General features: G+C 45.4%; 1 protein-coding gene across 4 annotated transcripts in view; it reads right to left on the bottom strand.

The window, feature by feature from the left end:
- Positions 1-22,874, bottom strand: part of TBC1D2 (TBC1 domain family member 2) — a 47,591-nt gene extending 24,717 nt beyond the window's left edge. For 3 of the 4 annotated variants that reach the window (XM_081268033.1, XM_081268034.1, XM_081268035.1), the window contains exons 1-4: positions 22,300-22,874; positions 18,836-18,977; positions 12,443-12,587; positions 6,910-7,043 (exon numbers count right to left, since the gene is read on the bottom strand). In XM_081268033.1, coding sequence (XP_081124159.1) covers positions 6,910-7,043; positions 12,443-12,587; positions 18,836-18,977; positions 22,300-22,674 — 796 coding nt within the window. In that variant the 5' untranslated portion in view covers positions 22,675-22,874. The remainder of the gene's footprint in view (positions 1-6,909; positions 7,044-12,442; positions 12,588-18,835; positions 18,978-22,299) is intronic. The other variant, XM_081268036.1, reaches the window with a different exon arrangement.
- Positions 22,875-23,465: the final 591 nt, after the last annotated feature.

Genomic DNA, 23,465 nt, shown 5'->3' with positions numbered 1-23,465 from the left:
CTGAGATTAAAGGCATGTGCCACTACACCAGGCTCTAAACTATATTCTTGAATCAAATTGAACATCAAAGAATCATTCTCATTGTCTGTCCCATCCCATACACTCCCATGCTTTGGGACACTGCCATTGGCCTACACCCAAGACATTCAGTGACCCAATTACATGGTCAAGGGACATGAAGAAGCATGTTCACACAGGACAAACGTCATTACTTGTTATGAAGTCCTAGCACAGAAATTCCCTCAGCCCTCTGTGCTAGGTAAAGCTGTTTTGATTCTTCTAAGAAAACGTGTCTTTATATTTCCTCTAAAAACTGGAACAAGACAGGATGCCCTCTTTCACTACTTCTATTTAACATAGTTCTTGAAACACTGTCCAGAGCAATTAGACAGATGAAACAAATTAAAGGGATACAGATAGGTAAAGAAGAACTCAAATTAGTACTATTTGCCGACGATATGATTCTATACCTAGAAGACCCAAATTCCACCAGAGTACTTCTAGAACTAGTAAATGAATTCAGCAAAGTAGCAGGATATAAAATCAATACCCATAAATCAAAGGCATTTCTGTATATCAGTGACAAATGCTCTGAAAGGGAAACGAGGAAAACTACTCTATTTACAATACCCTCAAAAAAAAAAAAAAAAAAAACTTGGGAATCAACTTAATGAAAGAGGTGAAAGACCTCCACAATGAAAACTACAGAACACTAAAGAAAGAAATTAAAGACCTTAGAAGATGGAAAGATCTACCTTGTTCTTGGATAGGCAGAATTAATATTGTTAAAATGACCATACTAGGGCTGGGGTTGTGGCTCAGTGATAGAGCACTTGCCTATCACGTGTGAGGCCCTGGGTTCAATTCTCATCACCACATATAAATAAATAAAATAAATGCCCATTGACAACTAAAAAAATTTTTTTAAATTACCATACTACCAAAAGCACTATTCATATTTAATGCAATCCCAATCAAAATCCCAATGACATTCCTCATAGAAATAGAAAAAGCAGTCATGAAATTCATCTGGAAAAATAAAAGACCCAGAATAGCTAAAGCAGTCCTCAGCAAGAAGAGTGAAGCAGGTTACTATACTACAGAGCAATAGTAACAAAAACAGCACAGTATTGGCACAAAAATAGACTTGTAGAATAATGGTACAGAATAGAGGACACAGAGACTAACCCACATAATTACAGTTTTCTTATATTAGACAAAGGCGCCCAAAACATACATTGGAGAAAAGGTAGCCTCTTCAACAAATGGTGCTGGGAAAACTGGAAATCCATATGCAACAAAATGAAATTAAGCCCCTATCTCTCACCATGCACAAAACTCAACTCAAAGCAGATCAAGGACCTAGGAATTAAACCAGAGATACTGCACCTATTAGAAAAAAAAGTAGGCCTCTATCTCCATTATGTCGGATTAGGCCCTGACTTCCTTAATAAGCCTCCTATAGCATAAGAATTAAAATCAAGAATCAAGAAATGGGATGGATTCAAACTAAAAAGCTTCTTCTCAGCAAAAGAAACAATCAGTGAGATGAATAGAGAGCCTGCAGCATGGGAACAAATTTTTACCACTTGCACATCAGATAGAGCACTAATCTCTAGGATATATAAAGAACTAAAAAATCTTAACACCAAATAAATAAATAAATAACCCAATCAATAAATGGGCCAAGGAGCTGAACAGACACTTCTCAGAAGATAATATACAAGCAATCAACAAATATATGAAAAAATGTTCAACATCTCTAGCAACTAGAGAAATGCAAATCAAAACTACTCTAAGGTATCATCTCACTCCAGTCAGAATGGCAGCTATTAAGAATACAAACAACAATAAGTGTTGGCGAGGATGTGGGGAAAAAGGCACACTAACATATTGTTGGTGGGGCTGCAAATTGGTGCAGCCAATATGGAAAGCAGTACAGAGATTGTTTGGAAAACTAGGAATGGAACCACCATTTGACCCAGCTATCCCTTTCCTCAGTGTATACCCAAAGGACTTAAAAACAGCATACCAGGGACACAGCCACATCAATGGTTATAGCAGCACAATTCACAATAGCTAAACTGTGGAACCAACCTAGATGCCCTTCAGTAGACAAATGAACAAAGAAAATGTGGTATGTATATATATATCACATTGGAATATTACTCAGCAATAAAAGAGAATAAAACCATGGCATTTGCAGGTAAATGGATGGAGTTAGAGAATATGATGCTATGTGAAGTTAGCCAATTCCCAAAAAAACAAATGCTGAATGTTTTCTCTGATATAAGGAGAATGATTCATAGTGGGGATTGGAGGGGGAACAAGGGAGGATTAGATGAACTCTAGATAGAGCAAAGGGGTGGGAGGGGAAAGAAGGGGAAATGCGGTAGGAAAGGCGGTGGAATGAGATGGTCATTGTTACCCTAAGTACATGTATAAAGACACGAATGGTGTGAATATACTTTGTGTACAACAAGAAATATGAGAAACTGTGTTATGTATGTGTAATATGAACTGTAATCCATTCTGCTGTCATATGTAACAAGTAAAATAAAAAATAAAATTAAAAATCTAAAAAATATTTAGAGAATAGCTACCAGTGCTATTTGGTCATTGACACAATCAACCACATCAACTCTGGGCTGTTGTTTTTGGAGACTGACAGGAAACTTTGCATTTCATTGAGGTTTCAACCACAGCTATGAGTCTAGCACTCAGTTGAACTGAATTTTTCTCCCATGGATTTAATAGAAAACATTTGAATTAATTTCACAACCTGCCAATGTTAATGTCTTAATATGAATAAAATACTTGAGTAAGTCAACTTCTTTTCCAAGTCTACACATTTATATATTTTAGCTATCATTTTAAGTTTTGTTGTCCAATTAAGTAAAACCAAATAAATAAAGGATTTTCCTCAAAAATCAATAAAAAGCCTCTTTAGCTTAAAAAAAAGAAAATGTGTCTTTAGTCTAATGGACACTGGAAACACACTATCCACCAGCAATTCCCTGTTGTTGGCTGCTGGGAAGTTCAGCACCACATCTGTCCCCCACCTTTAGGTGCTTTCTTAGGATCTTAACAGGATCTTATATAAATTTCTTAGCCTAAATGACTTGTTTTTTCTGATATGCATTTTAGTAAACTATCACCAATCCTTTTTTGGACTTAGGTGCTAAAGATGTTAAAAAATAAGGACATGGTGTGGGACCCAGGATAGGCGACAGGCAGGGGTTGGAGGAAGGACTAAATGTCCTCGTGTCCTCCTGGAGGCCAGGCTGGGTGCAGCCAAATAAGGAATTACTCTTTGTAGGTAACAGAAACCGCATACCTCTCAGCCTCATTGGGTGCAAGAGAGAGAAATTCAGCTGTGCAGGTACAAAGTGGAGCGCAGAGCTCAGAGGACGCAGAGCTTCCTTCCCGGTCCTGTCCAGGAGCATGAAGGCTCCCTGCAGCCCAGTGGCCCTCTGACAACACCACTGTCCACCAACCCTGAGGGTAAGCTTGGGAGGGACCACTGTTCCCATTTGGTAGTCAGAGATAACAAGCCTCAGGCAGTGGTTTGGATTGGTGCCCTAGGATGTTGTGGGAGTGCCCCTAGAGTGACTGGGAGGGTGGGGCAGGGTGAGAGGAGCAGAGGGGCCCAGATTCCCATCCCTGTTTCAACTGTGCTTTGTATATTAGATTTTATTTGGGGGTCAAAGTGTCATGGCAGTGAAGATGTACAAATACTCCTCAATTTATGTGTTGATTATGTCCTGATAAACTTATTCTAAGTTGAAAACAGCATATACAGAAAATGCATGTAGTTCACCTGACCTATGGAACGTCCCAGTTTAGGGACACAGTGCACTGTGTCCCCTCATGATCACATGGTTTTCCAGAAGCTGGGGCTCATTGCTACTGCTCTGTGTTGAGTGACAGTATCATACTGCATATTGATAGCCAGGGAAGACATCAAAGTAGTTCAGAAATTTAAGCTCTTGTCTAAAATGCACAAAGGAATGGAACCACCATTTGACCCAGCTATTCCCCTTCTCGGTCTATTCCCTAAAGACCTAAAAAGAGCATGCTACAGGGACACTGCTACATCGATGTTCATAGCAGCACAATTCACAATAGCAAGACTGTGGAACCAACCTAGATGCCCTTCAATAGATGAATGGATAAAAAAATGTGGCATTTATACACAATGGAGTATTACTCTGCATTAAAAAATGACAAAATCATAGAATTTGGAGGGAAATGGATGGCATTAGAGCAGATTATGGTAAGTGAAGCCAGCCAATCCCTAAAAAACAAATGCCAAATGTCTTCTTTGATATAAGGAGAGTAACTAAGAACAGAGTAGGGACAAAGAGCATGAGAAGATGATTAACATTAAACAGGGATGAGAGGTGGGAGGGAAAGCGAGAGAGAAGGGAAATTGCATGGAGATGGAAGGAGACCCTCAGGGTTATACAAAATTACATACAAGAGGAAGTGAGGGGAAAGGGAAAAATAATACAAGGGGGAGAAATGAATTACAGTAGAGGGGGTAGAGAGAGAAGAGGGAAGGGGAGGGGAGGGGAGGGGAGGGGGGATAGTAGAGGATAGGAAAGGCAGCAGAATACAACAGACACTAGTATGGCAATATGTAAATCAATGGAAGAGTAACTGATGTGATTCTGCAATCTGTATACGGGGTAAAAATGGGAGTTCATAACCCACTTGAATCAAAGTGTGAAATATGATATGTCAAGAACTATATAATGTTTTGAACAACCAACAATAAAAAAAAAGAATCTTCCACTAAAAAAAATAAAAATAAATAAAATGCACAAAGCCCTGGGTTCAATCCACAGTTCCTCAAAAGAAAAAAAAAAAAGGCAAGATCCAGTTTCTACTGAATTCACATTACTCTTGGTCTCTTGTAAAGACGAGAATTTTAAGTTGAACCATCGTAGGTCAGGGACCACTTCTAGTTTTAAAAACCACTAATTTAGATGAGGCAGCGGGCAGCCAGGGGGCCAGAAGGCTTGGCCTCAATCCTGGTCTGTCACTCACTGTGTGGTCATGAGCAAGTCACTCCACTTTTATGTGCCTCAGTTTCCTCACTTATCACAGGAGGATAGCAACAGTATCTACAGTGCCGGTTGCTGTAAGGATTTACAGGTCCATGTAGTTTAAATGCTTAACATATGCACATGAATGAAACCTGAAAGATTCTGCTAAATGAAAGGAGCCAGTCACAAAGGAAGGGCCACAAGTTATAGATTCTATTCACAGGAAACCTCAGAGCAGGCACATGCATGGAGACAGATGGCAGATTACAGCTGGAGGGAGGTGGGTACTGGGCATAATGGTTCAGGGGTGCAATGTTTCTTTCTGGGAAATAAAAATGCCCCAAATTGATTAGAATGATGGTTGGATAATGAACTGCATCCTTTAGATGGGCAGATTGTATGGCATGTGCATTATGCTTTAATAAAGTTGTTACCAAAAAGAGTGCTTAGTGCAGCCCAGCACAAGGTGCCTGCTACAGAGTGTTAGTTTGTTATTAGTCTTGTTGGTTTGAGACAGCACTGACTTCTTTGTGGACTGGTCACTGTGATCTCCAAGAGCCTTATGGGGTACTGGGTGCTGCAAAGGGACACCAGGTCCAGGGTCACCTTACACAGCCCAAGGGTCATCTCTGCCTTAAGAAGACCCCACACTGTTGCTGTCTTAACTAGTTTTCTCCCAGTTGATTCTAGTGTAACATACATTCTAAGGATACCAATGCCAATTCAAGAAGCCAACCCTCTCTGATGGTTTGGGGCATTCACATTTTGTGACAGAAACAATGAAATGCTGTGTCAACCTAAAGGTGCCTTGTTCCACTTCTTCAGGCAGATCTGGTTTTAATTGTCCCAGGAATTACCCTTTGCATAAATTGAGGAGTATCTGTACATCCTCACTTACCACTAAGTGGTACAGTGGGACTGGAGATGCAGCTCAGTGGTAGTACACTGGTACTTGCCTACCATATGTAAGGCCCTGGGTTCAATCCCACCGGGGGGCGGGGGGAAGTGCAGTCAGTGAGTGTTAAATCTTGTGTGTGTATATTTTATATATAAATATATATTTTATTTTATTTTTTAATTTGATACTGGGGATTGAATCCAGGGCACTTAACCACTGAGCCACATCTCCAGCCCTTATTTATTTATTTATTTATTTTTTGATGGTAGTTGGACACAATACCTTTATTTTATTTATTTTTATGTGGTGCTAAGGATCAAATTCAGTGCATTATACATGGTAGGCGAGCACTCTACCACTGAGCCACAACCCCAGCCCCTCTTTTTTTTATATTTTATTTAGTTGCTTAGGGCCTCACTAAATTGCTGAGGCTGGCTTTGAACTCGCGATCCTCCTTGCCTCAGCCTCTGCAACTGCTGGCATCATAAGCGGGCGCCACTGCACCCGACAAAATCCTGCTCTGTATCTTTTATCACCAAAAAATGGAAGAAAAAAAGAGGAAAAAAAAATCACTGTTCTTCAACCTCTGGAAATCCAGGAGAAGGAGTGACCTAGAGAATTTGGTCTTTGACACATACTGATGGACTGAGTGTTCGTACCCCCAGGTTGAAGCCCTAATCCCCAACGCGACAGTGTCAGGAGGCAGGGCCTTTGTGAAGTGATCAGTGGAACCCCGTGATAGGATTGGTGCCCCTAGGAGAAGAGGAAGGGACCACAGCCCTCTCTTTCAGCCTGGAGGAGGGTCCTCACCAGACACTGCATCTGCAGCATCTTGATCTTGGACTTCCCAGCCTCCATTCAGCTGTGGGAAATAAGTGGCACTAAGCCACACAGTTATGGCTAAGTCAGACACACGCCTGGCAAGGAAGAGGGAGGGCACTCATCTATTCAGATGCTCACCTGGGGTGCCAGGATCAAGACCTGAGGCCTGCTCCCCACTCTGAGGCTCCACACTCTGTGGAGAGTCTTCTGTTAGAGATCTGTGGCCTGTTCCTGGCACCTGCTTGTTGCCACGGATATTGTGCATGGTGTTTCTGAAAGGAGAAGTAAGGAGCGTGAGGCTGACACCCTTCCTGTGCCTGATGGAACTCAGGCCTCACCCCCAGTCACACATGCCACTCCCAGTCCCCTCCCCTCTCACTCACCCCTTCCACACCCAGCATGGCTTAGATAAGCCTCACTCCCTCTCCCCCAACCCTGCGGCTGGACTGTGCCAACATGCTTGCCTGTTGTTTATGGGTGGATACAGAATGCCTACAACAGTGCCTGAAATATAGAAGTGCTTCATACCTATGTGTTGAACAAATATTGAATGGACTTGCTGAACTAACTTTCTAGAAACCTCCATCTGACCTCAGAACTACCTGACTCAAAAACCACTGATGGCTCCCAGTTCTGCTGGGATACACTGCAAGCACCTCCTGGCATTCTCATCCCTCACCCCTTTGCTCCTTCCCCTCTCAGATCTGTCCTCTCTGTACCCTCTACTGACTCAGTCTCCAAGGAATTTACTATGTTTCATAAGTTGGCCAAGTACTGGTCTAGGCTGAGGCTCCATGGTATCAATTTCTTTAAGAACTTGGCACTAAGTACCTGGCACTGGGGTGGGCATGCCCAGGCTCAGTGGTTTCCAGAAGGTGTGAGGCAGCACTGAAGGCCGCTTGAGAGCACAGTCCACAGACATTCACAATGAGCCATGTGAAAAGACAGCTCTCCTGAGTTTATTTTCCCTTGCAAAGAGATAAAAGCAGATATAGTCTAAAACTGACAGCAAGGGAGAGAAGGTGATTAAAGGAGTTGACTATGCCAGTTTTTTCAAACTGTAGGTTATGCCTGTTGGTAGATTATCAAATCAGTTCGGTGTCATGACTAGCACTTTTAAAATGAAATAAAAAATATCAGAGTGCATGCCACTTAGTGTTATATTTTGTGAATTACATGTATGTGTACCGAGCTATAACAAAAAATGCATTTCTGTTGGGCATGGGTGTGTCATTGTGTATACCTGTAATCCCAGTGATTCAGGAGGCTGAGACAGGAGGATCATAAGTTCAAGCTCAGCCTCAGCAACTCAGCAAGGCCCTTAGCAAATTAGTGAGACTCTCTCTCAAAATAAAAAAATAAAAAGGGCTAGGGATGTGGCTGAGTGGCAAAGTACCCTTTGGGTTCAAATCTCAATATTAAAAAAATGCATTTCTTACTCTGGTCAACAGTTTGAAAAACACCACACTAAGGAGATCTAGTGGGTGGCAGTAAAGAAGAGGATGTGAAAGTCTCCACAGCCGTGTGAAGGACCTGACTTTGTTCTATTGTCCCTGTGTGTAGATACACACTTCTATTAATATGACAGACACATCACTTTGAAGAGCTTTCATTCCACAAATATCTAGATGTTGAATAAATACAAAACCAAGTTTTAAAACACTTAGCTCAAATCCTAGAAAAAGAAGGGGAATCCCCCAAGGACTTGAAACTTCAGTGGGAATGAAAAGGAAGATGAATGTAAATTAGATTGCTGTTCTGCAAATATTAACTACCTTGCTACACCATGATGGGAGAACAGCACTTCCTCCTACTCTAGATGTTTGGTGGAATTCACCAGTGAAGACACCTGGTCCTGAGGTTTTGTTGTGGGGAGGGATGGTGACTGGGGATAGAACCCACAGAGCCCAGAACCTCACACATGCCAGCTAAATGCTCTAACACTCAGCTACAACCCCAGCCCCTTTTATTTTTAGTTCTGAGATAGTTTCTAACTAAGTGGCCCAGGCTGGCCCCGAACTTATGATCCTCCGGCCTCCAACGCCTGAGGAGCTGGGAGTACAGGTGTGTGTCATCATACCTGGCCTGAGTTATTTTATATTATAAATTCAATCTCTTTACTATTTACAAGGTCTATGCAGATTTTCTATTTCTCTTTGAGTCAGATCTGGTAATTTGTGTCTAATAATCCATTGTATCCAAGTTATCAAATTTGTTGGCATATGTAATTGTTCATAGAATTCCTTATATTCCTTTTTATTTCTGTAAGATCAGTAGTAATGCCTCTTCTTTTGTTCCTGACTTTAGTAATTTGAACTTTGTCCTTTTTCTTGGCCCATCTATCTAAAGGTTTGTTGATTTTGTTGATCTTTTCAAAGAAAAACCATTTGGTTTGAAATTTAAGTTTTAAAACCCAGATTTCGGGTATAGTCAGATCCAGAATAAGAACTAGAATGAGACTATACTTTCATGGATTGATGGAAGGTAAAATTCATCAGTTAATTATGAGCAGAAAAGAAATTAAAATTCAGCACTCTTAGTACTTGACCTTGGAATTTGCTCTCACACTCCTTTTGCCCTGTATTACTAAGGGGCCCTGACTCCTTGGCCCAGCTACTTCCCTTTCCTAGTTCTTACTCTCCCCATGTAAAAATTAAGGAGTGGTGGGCACACTAAAAGAACAGCGATGCTGGGTGTGGTGACACACACCTGCAATCCCAGCTACACACATCTGCAATCCCAGCTATTCAGGAGGCCAAGGCAGGAGGATCACAAGTTTGAGGGCAGCCTCAGCAACTTAGTGAGACCTAGTTTCAAGAAGGAAAACAAAAAAGCGAGAAGGAGAGAATAATGACGACCATGATGGGAGCTGCTACTTATATCACTTTGTGCTGAGCTCTGTCACACGGATTTCATAAACCACAAGCCACATAAATTGGAAAGGGAGCCAGGGGCACATCCCTGGAGCCAGAGGCACTTAAGGGTGGGGTAATTATCATTGTTGCCAACATTTCCTCTTGCCCCAGAATGGCAGCCTCCCTAATAAGTCCCAGGACATGTGACTAGTCATCCCTGGGGTGTGGAAGAAACCCCAACTTTAGGGCAGCAAAGGGCCTTCTGAGCCCTATTCGCATGTATCTCCCCTGGGATGGGAGCGCTCTACCTTCAGACAGTGTTGCTGGCCGCTGCTCTTCTAAGCTAGTGTTTCTTGGAAGAGATCTCTGTTTCATACAGGTACCAACTTCACTTGGAGCAATTTGTAGAGCATTTTCTGTGCAGGTCTGCTCCATTCTGAAAGGCCTGGCCAGCACCGCACTGATGGTTATAGAGGCTTATACACAAGGGATAACGTTGGGCCAGTCAGTTTGCTCATCACCATGAGGGCAATGAACATATCCGCACCAAACACTGGCTGGGCCCCTCCATGGGCCAAGTTCTAAGCCAAAACACTATAAGGCATTTCACTCATTTCATCCATGAAATAGTTCAATGAAATAAGCACTATGGTCAGACCCACCGGACGAGCAGAACTGAGATCCCAAGGGGACCGGCAACCAAAACCACAGAGCTGGTAGGTGGCAGCTGAGCGTCAGACCTGGATGTCTAACTTCTCGGCTCGAGAGCTTAACCACGCAATGACACCACTTCACAGATCTGTCCAGACAGCCGGATGAGAGCATAAAGCATCCCACACAGTGGTCAGGAAGCTCCCTAAGCCCTTCCCCTGGTATGACCTGTGCTCACCGCAGCACCCATGACAAGCTCCCAAACCTGCCAGGGCAAAGGCAGCTCTGCTCTTACATCAGAATTTATCTCTGGTCTTATCCAAGGGCTGCTGGGGCTCTCAGCAGTCAGGCACTCCTCTTGCTTCATGCCTGTGGCTATCACAAGTTACAGGAGGGAAGTGACTGAGCGATGCTCTGAAATTTCCTTCCCTTCTCAGTCTCTGTGTTTTCTCTGTGCCATTTCTGTTGCTGTGGCTTCCACCAGCATGAACCCAGCCTAATCTTGGTGAGCTGCCCTGGGTGCACACTGTCTGGGTGGCAGGCCTCCCCTTTACCCAGCATGCTCCTAGTGCACCCAGTTCCTCTCAGCTTCTCGAGAGGGACGGTCCCCTGCAGCATATCCCCCTGGCCCACGCACCTGGGGGGCTCAACCAGACTACACATGACCCCAAGACACTAGCTCCAGCTCCTATCTCTCCTCAGGCTCCAGGGCTTCCTGTCTAAATGTCTTTGGGGTAGCTCTGCCTCCAGCCAGCAACCCCAAAGGACACTCACTCATCATCTTTCCTCCGACACCTGCTTCTCTCCTAGGAAGGGTCACACACAGTTGGGGCCCCTAATCCAAGTCCAGTGAGCAATCTATTCTGTCTTCTAAGAGGTCCCAGTGTGTCCAAAGTCCACAGAGAACACAGACGCCCAAACAGGATCAGCATTGGGCATAGTTTGCATTCCTGAAAGTTTCTTTTCCTTTAACTAGAGCAACTATGGCAGCTGCGGAAAGGATTTATTACAGGATTGTGATTGCCAAGTCCAGTTCTAGAGCAGTTTGCATGCATTCAGCCACTCAGACCGACATGAACCTTAAGAGGCAATCACTGCTGTGCTTACAGGAACTAACAAGGTTACTAAAGCACAGAGAAAGCAAACAACTTGTCAAGGGCAGCACAGCTCATGACTGACAGAGCCAGGATCCAAACACAGGCACTTTGGCCCCAAGGCCCAGTCCAGACTGCTATCTTTTGTGTGTATGTGGGGGGGAGGGGCGGTATACCAGAGAACTCAGGGGCACTCAACCACTGAGCTACATCCCCAGCCCTATTTTAGATTTTATTTAGAGATAGGGTCTCACTGAGTTGCTTAGCACTTTGCTTTTGCTGAGGCTGGATTTGAACTCATGATCCTCCTGCCTCAGCCTCCTGAGCCTCTGGGATTACAGGTATGTGCTACTGCACCCAGTTCATACTGCTATCTTTTTATGCAGTTTAAAATAAAGCCTGACACTGGGAAAGGGTATATGTAATACAGTATTAAGTGAAAAACACAGTTCACATCTGCTTAGCATACAATAAGTTGCACATGATAAGAGAATAATTTAACACAGACATTCTGAAACCATCACATTACAATTCCAGGTACCTGGGAGGCTGAGGCAGGAGCATCTCAAGTTTGAGGCCAGCCAAGGCAATTTAGCAAGACCCTGTCTCAAACTAAAAAATAGGAAGGGCAGGGGTTGTAGCTCAGTGGTAGAGAACTGGTCTAGCCCAAGCTAAGCCCTGGGTCCAATCCCCAGTACTATGGGAAAAAAATTGCTATGAATGTCTGTCCGGGTTATAGAATTATGAGTAAGTCATTCATTATTTCCTTTCAGAAGTTTCTAATTTCCTACAATGGACATGTACTACTTTTTATCCCCCTTTTTATTGGTGCATTATAATTATACATAACAGTGGAATTCATTTTTACATATTTGTACATGAAGGCAATATAACAGTATAATTTGGTCAATGGTACTTCTTTTCGGATCAGTATTCTAAATGATGTAATTAACTGAAACTAAAGCCCGTGACTGTCCATCCCCCCACCTCCCTGCAAAACCCCACCAGGTCAGGCTCCACAGAAAGGGGCTGCTGGGGTCAGGCCAGCCCCAGGGCCCCACTGGCACTTACTGTATTTCAGTTCCCAGGTGCTTGAGGGAGATGTTCTGAAGGGCCAAGGGCATGGCGGGGACAGGTTGCAAGGCAGCTGCCGCACCCACGAGCCCAGTGGGCGTTTTCACAGGGCAGAACTCCTCCAGCTCTGCTTCCTCTTGCCCTGGGGAGCCAAGGACAAAAAAATCAATCCCCAGGACTCTGCACTAGGAAACACTTAGTCCAGGGCTATGGCTCATCTCTGAACAACATCAGGGAGGGTGTGTGCAGCTGCACAGTCAGCGAGTATCCACCGTAGGTTAAAGGCAGCACTTTGTGCTGCATGTTCTGAAGCCATTTTGCTAGGGAAACCTTCCTAGAAACCTCTTAAAAACATGCAGAACTGCAGACCATTCTACATCTGAGAATCCATACTAAATAATTCTGCATGCCTGTATTCCCAGTGACTCAGGAGGCTGAGGCAGGAGGACCACAAGTTCAAGGCCAGCCTCAGCAACCTAGCAAGGCCCTGTCTCAAAATAAAATTTTAAAAACTAGGGCTGTAACTCAGTAGTACAGTGCTTGCTTAGAATGCACAAGATTCTGGGTTTGATCCCTAGGACCCAAACAAAGCAAAACAAAACACCAGCCAGGCATGGTGGTACACACCTGTAATCCCAGTGGCTCAGGAGGCTGAGGCAGGAGAATTGCAAGTTCAAAGCCAGCCTCAGCAACTCAGTGAGCCATTGTCTCTAAACAAAATACAAAAAAGGGCTTGGGATGTTGCTCAGTGGTTAAGCACACCTGGGTTCAATCCCTGGTACCAAACACAAAACAAAACAAAAAACACTTGGAACAGGTTAAGCAAATCATTACGCCTTCATAAAATAAAATATTACTCAACTATTTAAAATGATATTAATGAGCAATGTGTAGGAGCACAGGGAACATAAATGAGATAACACTAAATAGAGTAAGCCAGATTTTTTAAAAAATGGAATTATAGTATGCTCTAAGGGTATAGAAAAAGTCTCAGAAATATACTCTTAACAGAAGTTAGGGCTGCATGATGGAATTAGAAGTGAGCTACTCTTATTAAGTTTTTTCCCAAATTTTTCTACAGTAAACATGGCTTACTTTTATAAAAAAAAAAGAAAGAATATGTATTGATCAAAGATAAATGTTTATAAAGAGATTTTCAAACACAGGTCCAGGGTCACAATCCTAAGTACCAAAACCAAAGAAGGACATTTTACAGTACCTGGGATTGAACTCAGGGGTGCTCTACCACTAGCTACCTCCCAGCCCTCTTTTAAATTTTTTTCATTTTGAAACAAAATCTTGCTACTTTGTTGAGGCTGGCCTCAAACTTGTGATCCTCCTGCCTCAACTTCTGGAGTAACTGGGATTAAAATTCAGTGCCATGGCACCTGGGAAAGTAGGACATTTTGTGTTATTATATGATCCAAAATACATTTAAATAAAAAGGGGGCAGGAGGTCCTATTATCACATCAACACTGATTTTCTGTATTCCAAATGTTCTGCTTAAATGAGGATTCTTCTATAGTGAGTGACTTCAAAATGTTTAATGTTAAGAAAAGTTTCCAGGCTAAGAAAAACATTATTTGAAGTATAAGAGAGAGGAGGTGGCATGTTTAGAAGTTTATTTGGAGTGTACAATATGTGCACAAGAACCACAACCACTTATGGAATGGAACAATCTTGACAAATTAAGAAAGAAACTCACAAGGAAGCTGACATTTTTATTTGGAGCCCTTTGATTGAGATGGTAAAAAATTTAGGGGTGGAGGAAATTTATTTTTGCATTACATCTGTAAAGAGGGTGTGGGTACAAAATGTAAGTATAATTGTAGAAGCCAAGGAAAGTTGTTTGACTAAAGAAAAACTGCAATCACCGAAACAGCATGGAAACACATTTGCTAATTCCCAATAGGCTCCACTGGATCCCACAGGCTGGCTAGTACCAGGAAACACCAAAGCCACTCTTTTGAGGTTCTCCCTTCAATTCACCCTCTCATCACACCTAGACCAGGTGTCTACCCTGAGGTTTCCAAGTGTTGTGAAAAAGTGAGATGAATCATAACTGTGGGAAGCTCAAAGCCTATGAAGCCAGCAAGGGGAAAATGCACACACTTCTGAAATACCAGGGGTGGGCTGGAGCCGGGGCAGGGGGCCAATCTGTAAGGTGGAGGCAGAATCCTTCCGACTCGAGCAAGGGAAGACCTTTTGGAGAAGGAACGCTAGAAATGGGACTTGGGGCTGGGATTGATCTGAATCTGCCTAAGGAATAAGGGAGAATCTTTCTGTGTCACATACAGGCAGCAGGGAGAGGTTCCAGAACCAGAGCTAAGCAGGCGAATAGGGACCCAGGGGACAGAAAGTTGGGAAAGTCACATGGGAAGGAGTATAGCTAAGAGGCTGGATCTCATCTGGTCCCAAATGGGGTGGGGGTGGGTGGGGAGGCGGTACAGTTTAAGCAGGAGCCTGAAGTACTAAATCTGGCTTTGGTTGGAATATCTGAGGCCAACCCATTTCTATGGGGTGACACTGTGACCTGGCTGGAAATCACTTTTAAAAAAGCAGAAAGGATACTCTCTACCTTGCTTCCTTCAGAGTTAAAGTACACAAAATTATTTAGAAAAGGCTAAAATCCCACAATGTGTACTCAAATCTTTCAGCGTATTCTTTAATCCAGACTTTGAACTGATTCAAAGTATTTTGTCGTTTATAAATACTTTAACCCACTTTCTTCTCCCTCATTCAGAACAATCAAAACGTTAGTTTTCCTAAGATTTTAATGTCTTACCAAGTATTTCCGTAACTGCTGATATCTGCTCTCCTATAACTCCAACAATTTACCAATGAGGAAGGAGCAGCTCAGAGAACACGAGCTTCATGGCCAAGGTCAGAGCTAGCAGGTGACAGTTGAGGACTCAAGTGCAGTCTTCCTCCTTGCTTTTCCTATTAAGCCACATGACTCATCAGGGAAAGAAGACTTACAGATGGGAGGGGTTGCCAAGGAAGGCACAAGCTCATGCAGGGGGTGTAAGAGATAGGTCATACATGGTGGCCATGCCACAGCTGAGGTTAATGCTTCCCACAGGAGACAGAATACATGACCCAAGGCTTTGCCCTCTCTAGCCTCATTTCTCCAGGGAGAAATGCCCTCAACGAGGTGACCACATAATGCATACTTGGTAGCATTTGTTTATAATTCTCCTTTTGCCTGAGCCCTAGGAGCTGCCCATCACCAGTGGGAAGAAGACACTGTCTAGACAAGAAAGGGCCCAGGAGGTCACTGCTTCCCTGGAGGGCCCTTGGCAGATGGCTGAGTGCCTTCTCAGCTTTGGGAGGAGTGTATGAGTCCACAGAGTATGGTTCAAATTTCAGGGCAGACATTTCCTAACTAGTGAGCTTCAGCTGCTTCTTCTGTACCATGTGAATAATGCCCATGAGATTTTTGTAAGGACTAGTAATAAGATACAAGCTCTAACGTCATAATTTTATGATGATAGACATGTATAAATGTCATCTACATATTGAAGCTTACCTTGACAATGTACTGTTATTATAAATCTATTGGTTTCCCTTTGATCTTTCTTGACTCTATGGAGACCACTGTTTAGGAGAAGTACAAAATAAAGTTGTAAATACTAAAATACTGTAGAGATCATGACTTGCAGATTGCTCAAGGCAGGGACTAAAGAATTTTTACAAGACGGAGCTTCTGTGAGTCAAAGTCAGATGTGGGTCAGAAGGTTTTTGCCACCTGGGAGTGGCCCCTGTTTCCTCAGGAAAGGGAAGGGCCTCCTGCTCGGACAGCTGCTAATCCAGGCCTTGTCAGCTTGCTCAAGACTCCACAAACAACGCTCAGGGGTCTTGGGAAGGTTTCCTCTCAGGCCCTGGGTCCAGGAGGTTGTGGGCTTGCTACGGGACAAGGAAAGGCTTCAGGAGGGGAGCCCGAGTCTCTGTGTCCTTAGTCCCACACTAGCATCCACCTTGGGACACCAGTGAGTGCCCTGGTCATCATGACAACACACCCCCTGCCCGATGGCCTCAGCAGGGGTGGCCCTCAGCAGGCCTGGCCAAGTATGCTGAAGCAAAGACACAGAACTAAAGAACTTAGACCAGGTTTGTCACAGCAGAAGAGGACTGTGGGATCTCAGGGCTACACTTTGAACAACCTAGTTCTTCAAATTTCAGTTCAAGACATACAGGAAGGAGGATTTCTCCTTACCTGTAGTCTGTACCATGTGAATCGTGCCCATGAGATTTTTTTTTTTAAAGAGAGAGAGAGAGAGAGAATTTTTTAATATTTTTTTTTTTTTTAGTTTTCGGCGGACACAACATCTTTGTTTGTATGTGGTGCTGAGGATCGAACCCGGGCCGCACGCATGCCAGGCGAGCGCGCTACTGCTTGAGCCACATCCCCAGCCCCGCCCATGATATTTTTGTAAGGACTAGTAAGATACAAGCTGACTTCAGCAGTTATGTCAACTCAGGCTGCCATTTTATACAGAGCCAGGGTTGTCTGGCTTCCTGACAGAGGGGGACCTGGGGCCTAAGCAAAAGTACAAATGTAAAGAAACCCTGTAAAGGGCTGCCTGAAAGAATTATTGATGATTATTAGTAATAACCAAAGAAGCAGTTATTATACTAGTAATAGCATGTATGTGTGTGCACTATTATGTGCACATGCTAGTATAATAGCAATAGTTTATGTGTGTGTTCTCATGACCATAATAGAATGTTTATGTATGTGCATATATATGCACACAAATTGTAATTGTATTAGGACAGTTCCCTTGTATTGAGCACTTTCTAGATGTCTGACTTCATGTCATGAGCTTCACATTCCTTCCTCTGTGTAATCATAAAGTTCAATGTGTTCACCCATATTCACTCCACAAATATCTTCATGCCAGGCAGAGCAACAAGGACTGGGTCACAGGTGACAAAGAAAAGATCCCTGCACTTTCAGGCTAGTGGGCAGAGACTAACAAGGACACTGGTAATCAGAACACAATGTGACATGCTTCCTTAGCAATGTTTGAAAAAAGTATTGGGGTCCATACAGAGTCCAGGAGGGAAAGTCCCAGAGTGTGTCCAAGAGGAGGCTGACAAGATGAGGAGGTGACACTAGAACTCCACCTTAGAGAATAAGCAGAAATCTGCCAGGTGAAGAGGGACAGCGGAGCCTCATCTGGTGCTGCTGATGTGTAGACACAAGGTGGGCACTAGGGGGAAGGCTGGGAGGCTGGCAGAGTGGGATCAGGAGAGACGAGCCCTGGGCACCATGCAAGGAGCTGAGTGGCCCTGCATGGTGGGTGGCCAGGGAGGAGGGTAGCAGGCTTAGGTTCCCATTTTAGAAAGCTCACTCAGGCCACAGTGAGGGGCCAGGTTCAGGCACAGGGATAGAAGTGGAGACACTAGAGTGGAGGCTGCTGTGATTTTCTGGCTGAGAGATGAGATCTAAACCAGGCGGTGGCAGTGAGGAAGGCCTGAGGCTGACATGTGGGTTGGAGGGCAAGAGCGGGCAGCATGGTGCCTGGCTGCACTGGCTGCCTGAGAATGAGGAAGTGTGGAGGGTGACTTGCAAGTGCTGGGACAACGGGTATGGGGGGCCAACGTACCAAGGGAAGGGAAGCTGGGTCAAGGGTCAAGGACAGATGTACTCAGTTTTGCAAAGTATCCAGGTGATGCGTGGCCAGAAGTCCTGCCTTTGCTTATTTGGCCTCCCCATCAACTGGGATGCAGCCCTTTAGATCCCTGTGGCTCCTTCAGGGCCAGCTGAGGAGTGTCAGGTGTGATCTCCTAGGCTCCTCCATGTGGGGATGTTCTAGGATCTGGGGTCAAGACACTTCTCTGTGGGTCACCAGGGAGCAAAGGATTCTGTCTTCTGGAAACACCAGGGATAAGACTGCTCATCTAAAACGCCCATACAGAAGCGCTTGGTGAGGAGCTGGGCATTCTCTCACTCACCCTCCTCACAGCCACTCTGGGCAAGTTCCACTTCTTGAGATGTCCCATAAATCTCATCCTAACAGTAGGTAATATCTATTGGGCTCTGACATGGTACAGGTATTGCTCTAACCATTTCAAGTGTATGGATTCATTTACTCTCCATAATAACCTCAGGAAGCAGGGATAATTTATTAACCTCATTTTATAGAGAAAGAAACGGAAGCTCAGGCAGGCTAAGCAACTTGCTTGAAATCACACAGGGTTAGGATGTGCACCCACAGGGCTGGCCTCAGAGCCCGAATCCCTGCCCTAAGGATTCGAATCCCAAGTCACATCCTGGTACTCTGCTTTCTTTGCAGAGGGCTCCTCCCACTCACTCCCATTGGCAGGGTAAAGGCTTGGCCACCAGCCCTGGGTGTGCAGCAGGAGGCCAGCCTATTCAGTACCTAGCTCGAGGTGCAGGGTGGGCCCATTCCCAGCCAGGGTGGCATCAGGGGCGGCAGGAAGTGCAGGAGGGCTGTTGTGGAACTCCCAGCGCTTCATCTGCAGCTGCTGCAGCCAGTACAACATCACTTGCTTGGTGGCGGCCTGAGAAGCACAAGGATTAGTTGGCAAGGCCCTGTGCCTGCAGAATAGCATTAAGTATGGGACATAGGGAAGGTCACTGGAGGCTAGGACACTGTCTGTTCCCAGGGGGTAGAAATTGATTCTGTGGAATATCACATGCTTCTTGGCCACAGCTCAAGCTCTGGTCTTCCACTCAGGTTTCTCAACCTCTGTAGGCCGGTTTCCTCATCTGTGCTATGGTGACAATAACATCCATGAAATCAAAGTGGTTATGAGTATGAAATGAGATAAGGGAAATTAAGTGCCCTGCACGGTACTTGACAGGGCAGGTGTTCAAGATATGCTTATTAGATGGAGGAACACAGGTACTGTGAGAGCAGAAAGAACTCTGGCATCCTTTGGGTGGGTGCTGGACCATCACTCTCTCCTTGTATGCTATCTCTAAGTCTTAACTGCATTTTTGTGGAATGGGGGTGATCCCTCCTGCCATGGAGTTGCATGGAAATCATGGATATGAATGGGGACCAAAGAGCCACATGTATACTGACAACATGATGATCCTTCATGTACCCCAACATTCCAGATAAATTATGGGTGGACACTGGTCATTAACCAGCATTAGACCACCCAAATACCCACTTTCACATCCATTCATTGGCTGGATCCTCAGAGGTAGGCAAGGCAGGAGTGACCAGCCCTTTCTATAGATGGAGACACTTGGCTCTGAAGCAGCCCAGGCGTGTGGTGGTAGAACCCCGAGACTCCAGTTCCAAACGGGAAATTTGTTCTAATTTATGGCCAGGATATTTGTTACTTATATAATGAAGACCTGAGATCTGGTACAGTGGGCACAGAGGATGGGCAGTGTTCTGGGAGTGGGTGGTGAGCCTCAAAGACCTGCCTGCAATCAAAGCCACATGAGAATATGTGGCAATCAGGGAAGCTTCCCATCTTGAGAAAACCACAGATGAAACATGACCTCAGCCAGGGGCTCAGAAAAATGGCCCTCAGTCTGTTGTGAAGGTATTGTTAAGATCAAACAGTGCTCATTAGTCCTCTGTTTCCGTATACTATTCCCAATAGACCTCTTAGGGCTTCATCATGACCTGAAGGCTGATAAACTCCAGTCAAATCCAAACACCCTGTTTTATCACACAATTCATTTGACATATACATAAGTATATATGTCAAATATATATTGAGTACCTAGTGCCAGGAGTGATGGCGCATACCTGTAATCAGTGGCTCAGGAGACTGAGGCAGGAAGATAACGAGTTCAAAGCCAGCCTCAGCAACTTAATAAGGCCCTAAGCACCTGAGTGAGACCCTGTCTCTAAATAAAATATAAAAAAAGGGCTGGGGATGTGGCTCAGTGGTTAAGCAACCCTGGGTTCAATCCCAGGTACAAATACGTATATCTATCACCTGTGATATGCATCAAGGACTGTGCTAGGCACTGGAAGATACTGTGGTGAGCCAACACACATGGTCCCTGTTTAGACAACATCATATGGAAGTCCTGCAGCCTCCTCATCCTGAGTCCCCTCCTGTCAGTGACTGATCCAGCCAGGCAGCCAGCTGGTTACTCGAGCCATCTCTGATGTCTCCCCTGCGTTCTATTTCCTATACATCTCTGGCCACTGCCATCTCCCTCCCTCCCCTGGAGCACAGATGTGGCTCATGCTTCATTCCCCCATAGTCACCTGCTGATAGGCTTCATGATTTGTTCCATAATGGATTTCTCTTGATTTGTTTTCTACCCAGTGGTCATGCTTTCTAAGCTTAAGCCTCTTAGACAACTTCCATAGCCTTCAGGGCAAAGTCCAAGCTCCTGAGCCTAACTCACAAATGCCCTTCCCTCTGCTCTCCATCTTTTGGGCCCCTGTATGGATCTCAAGCTCCTGTGATTTGCTGGGACACTTGTAGCTGCATCATGTTTTCTGATCTTTGCTCCCAGGGTTCTCTTGGCCTGGAGAACTGTTCTTGCTTTTGTCTGCTTGTTGAAAACTTAGTTCTTCTTTCAAACCTCAGGTGATGCCTTTCTAGACAGCTCCTTAACCCACCTATCAGCACACTTTTCTTACACTGACTTACCAGGGTATTTCCACAGCACATTTACTATGACTGCCACTTTCCCTGCCAGTCTCTCCCACCATACCTCAAGTTGTCTGGGCACTGTCAGGGGCAGGGAAGCAGGTGGCAGGTCTGACTTGGCTCCATATCCCAGAAACTGGCACAGAGCAGGGCACATGTGAGGATCAATGGAATAGGAAAGGCCATGAGTTAGGAGGCCCTATACACAGCACTCAACATGTGGAAGGAGACACATGCCTGGGAAGCACATGATCTCTAAAATGCTTTTCCTAGCCTGAAATTCCTAGTTTCCATTATTTTAACTGTGTCCTCAAGCCTGGTCATCAGCCAAACACCACCAGAAACAAAACAAAACAAAACAAAACAAAAAACTAAACCTGTGGGCATCCACTGATGCCTGGTTAGCTGGAGGCTGCAGGGAGGGTGGGGAGGCAGAGTGGGGGAGGGAGGCTCTCTCCTTGCACACTCTTCTCTGATGCCCGCAGATATCTTAACCCAGATCTGTCTTTCCAATTAAGTGATGAGGTACTTCCTCTTAACATGAGCATTCTGATCTGGGTTCCAACATCCAGTGTGTGCATGTGTGTTCACTCAACAAACACTAAGTACTCACTAGTCTAGACATGCCTACACGACAATCTAGGTGTATCAGTGAATGCTACCTGTTTATCCTCCCAATCCCTGCCAATGTCAGCATTTACTCCCCTTGGCCCAAATATTAAGAAGTGAATCAGACTCCTTGTCTTGGGAATTGCAAGGAACAATATCTTGACTATACTTCAGTTCCAAGTAAGAAAATTTAGGTAACTTTGTAGTGAGAAATACCCAAAAGTAAAAGTTTTTCTTTTCGGCAGTGCTGGGAATTGAATCCAGGAGTGCTCTACCACTGAGCTACATCCTCAGCCCTTTTTATTTTATTTCAAGACAGGGTCTCCCTAATTTGCTGAGGCTGGCCTTGAACTTGAGATTCTCCTCCTGCCTCTGCTTCCCAAATCGCTGGGATTAAAGGAGTGTGCCACCATAAGCGTTCCAAAAGTAAAATTTTAATACAGCACCGAGATGTAGAAAGACTACAGGATTCCAAGGGTGGACTACACCATTCTAAATGCCTGACCTCGGGCCATTCACTCCTTCTTTCTTTGACTCAGTTTCTTGATCCAGAAAAACGGGTCCCTCTTTCTGGCCTGCAGGAATGAGGAAACGAGTGTGAAGCGCCTGGGAACTCGCCCCAGAAGACTGTTCCATTTACCTTCAGCGTGATGACCCGGTTGGGAGTCCTGATTTCGAAAGTCCCCTCCTCAGCGTCTGCCTTGCAGTCAAACACCGCACTGGAGAGGTCGATGCTGTCCAAGGGATTAGCATCCTGCGCGGTCCGCGAGTAATAGAGGTGGCATTTCCTCTCGTCGAAGAAGAACCAGCGGGATTTCCAGCTCCGGATGGGCCCTTTGCCGCCAAACTTACTTAAATATCCACAGAGTTTCTTGGGAGCCCCCTCCAGCGGCCGGCCGCAGCCCTCTGACTCCGCTGGAGGCACCGCCTCAGTGAGTTTGGCGGAGCCGGGAGGGTCTTCGGACTCGGCAGCAGAGGAGCAAGACTCAGGGGTGTCTTCCCGGGCGCCTGCCATCGCCGCTGGCGGGCCACCTCAGAGGGACAGGAGGTCCGCAGGACCCTAGGGGCCAAATGCGAGGCTCAGCCAGCACCTTAGAGAGATAGACACCTGAGAGGGGGCGGAGCCAACGGCAGACCCGCCCCCAGAAGGAGACCAGGACGCGGCTCTGCAGCTTGAGCGCCCCAAACACAGCTAACCCAGGTAGGGGCGGTGGCCCCGCCCTCGCCTCAAACCAGGACCCGCCCTGCCTGCTGCCGGCTCCTCCCAGGCACGCCCACTTCCGGCTTTTCCTCCGCTCCGGTCAGCCATCTTTACTGAGGGCAGCTGAGGTGCGGTGAGGCGGGTGTCAAATCATTAGCGTGGAGGCGCTGGGGTAGGTTAACCGTGAGAAGAAATATGGAAGGAGACGTCTGTCCCTGGCTACACTGCCCGCGTACGGCGCCCTCTGCTGCCTAATAGGCTGTCCGTCTTTTCCCTTGGTGGGCCGGCGCATCGCGCAGCCATTGGCTGAGAGGTCGCCGGGCTTGGAGCCCCACTTACCGCGCTGCTCAAGGAGCGCGACTCCCGGACCCGCGCCCACCTCTTCGCTTGGCGTGTCTTTAGCACGCCAGTGACAGCGCCCGGCCCGCGTCCTCTGCCTCGGTCCCGGCTCTCATTCGCCTAGTTCCAGGCCCTTTCGCTGCGCTGCGGCGATCTGGAGTCACGCCTGGGGCGTGGAAGGGTTCCGAACATTTTCTAAATAAATGGAAGTACCTAGGGTCTGGCTAACTCGCCCAGTTTGCCGCCTCACTTTACGTCTTTCCCTT

The sequence above is a fragment of the Spermophilus citellus genome (assembly GCF_964194105.1).
Source record: "Spermophilus citellus genome assembly, chromosome: 2".
Classification (NCBI taxonomy): Eukaryota; Metazoa; Chordata; class Mammalia; order Rodentia; family Sciuridae; genus Spermophilus; species Spermophilus citellus.
The sequence above is the reverse complement of the archived record's forward strand: the minus strand, read 5'-3'. Positions and strand labels throughout refer to the sequence as shown.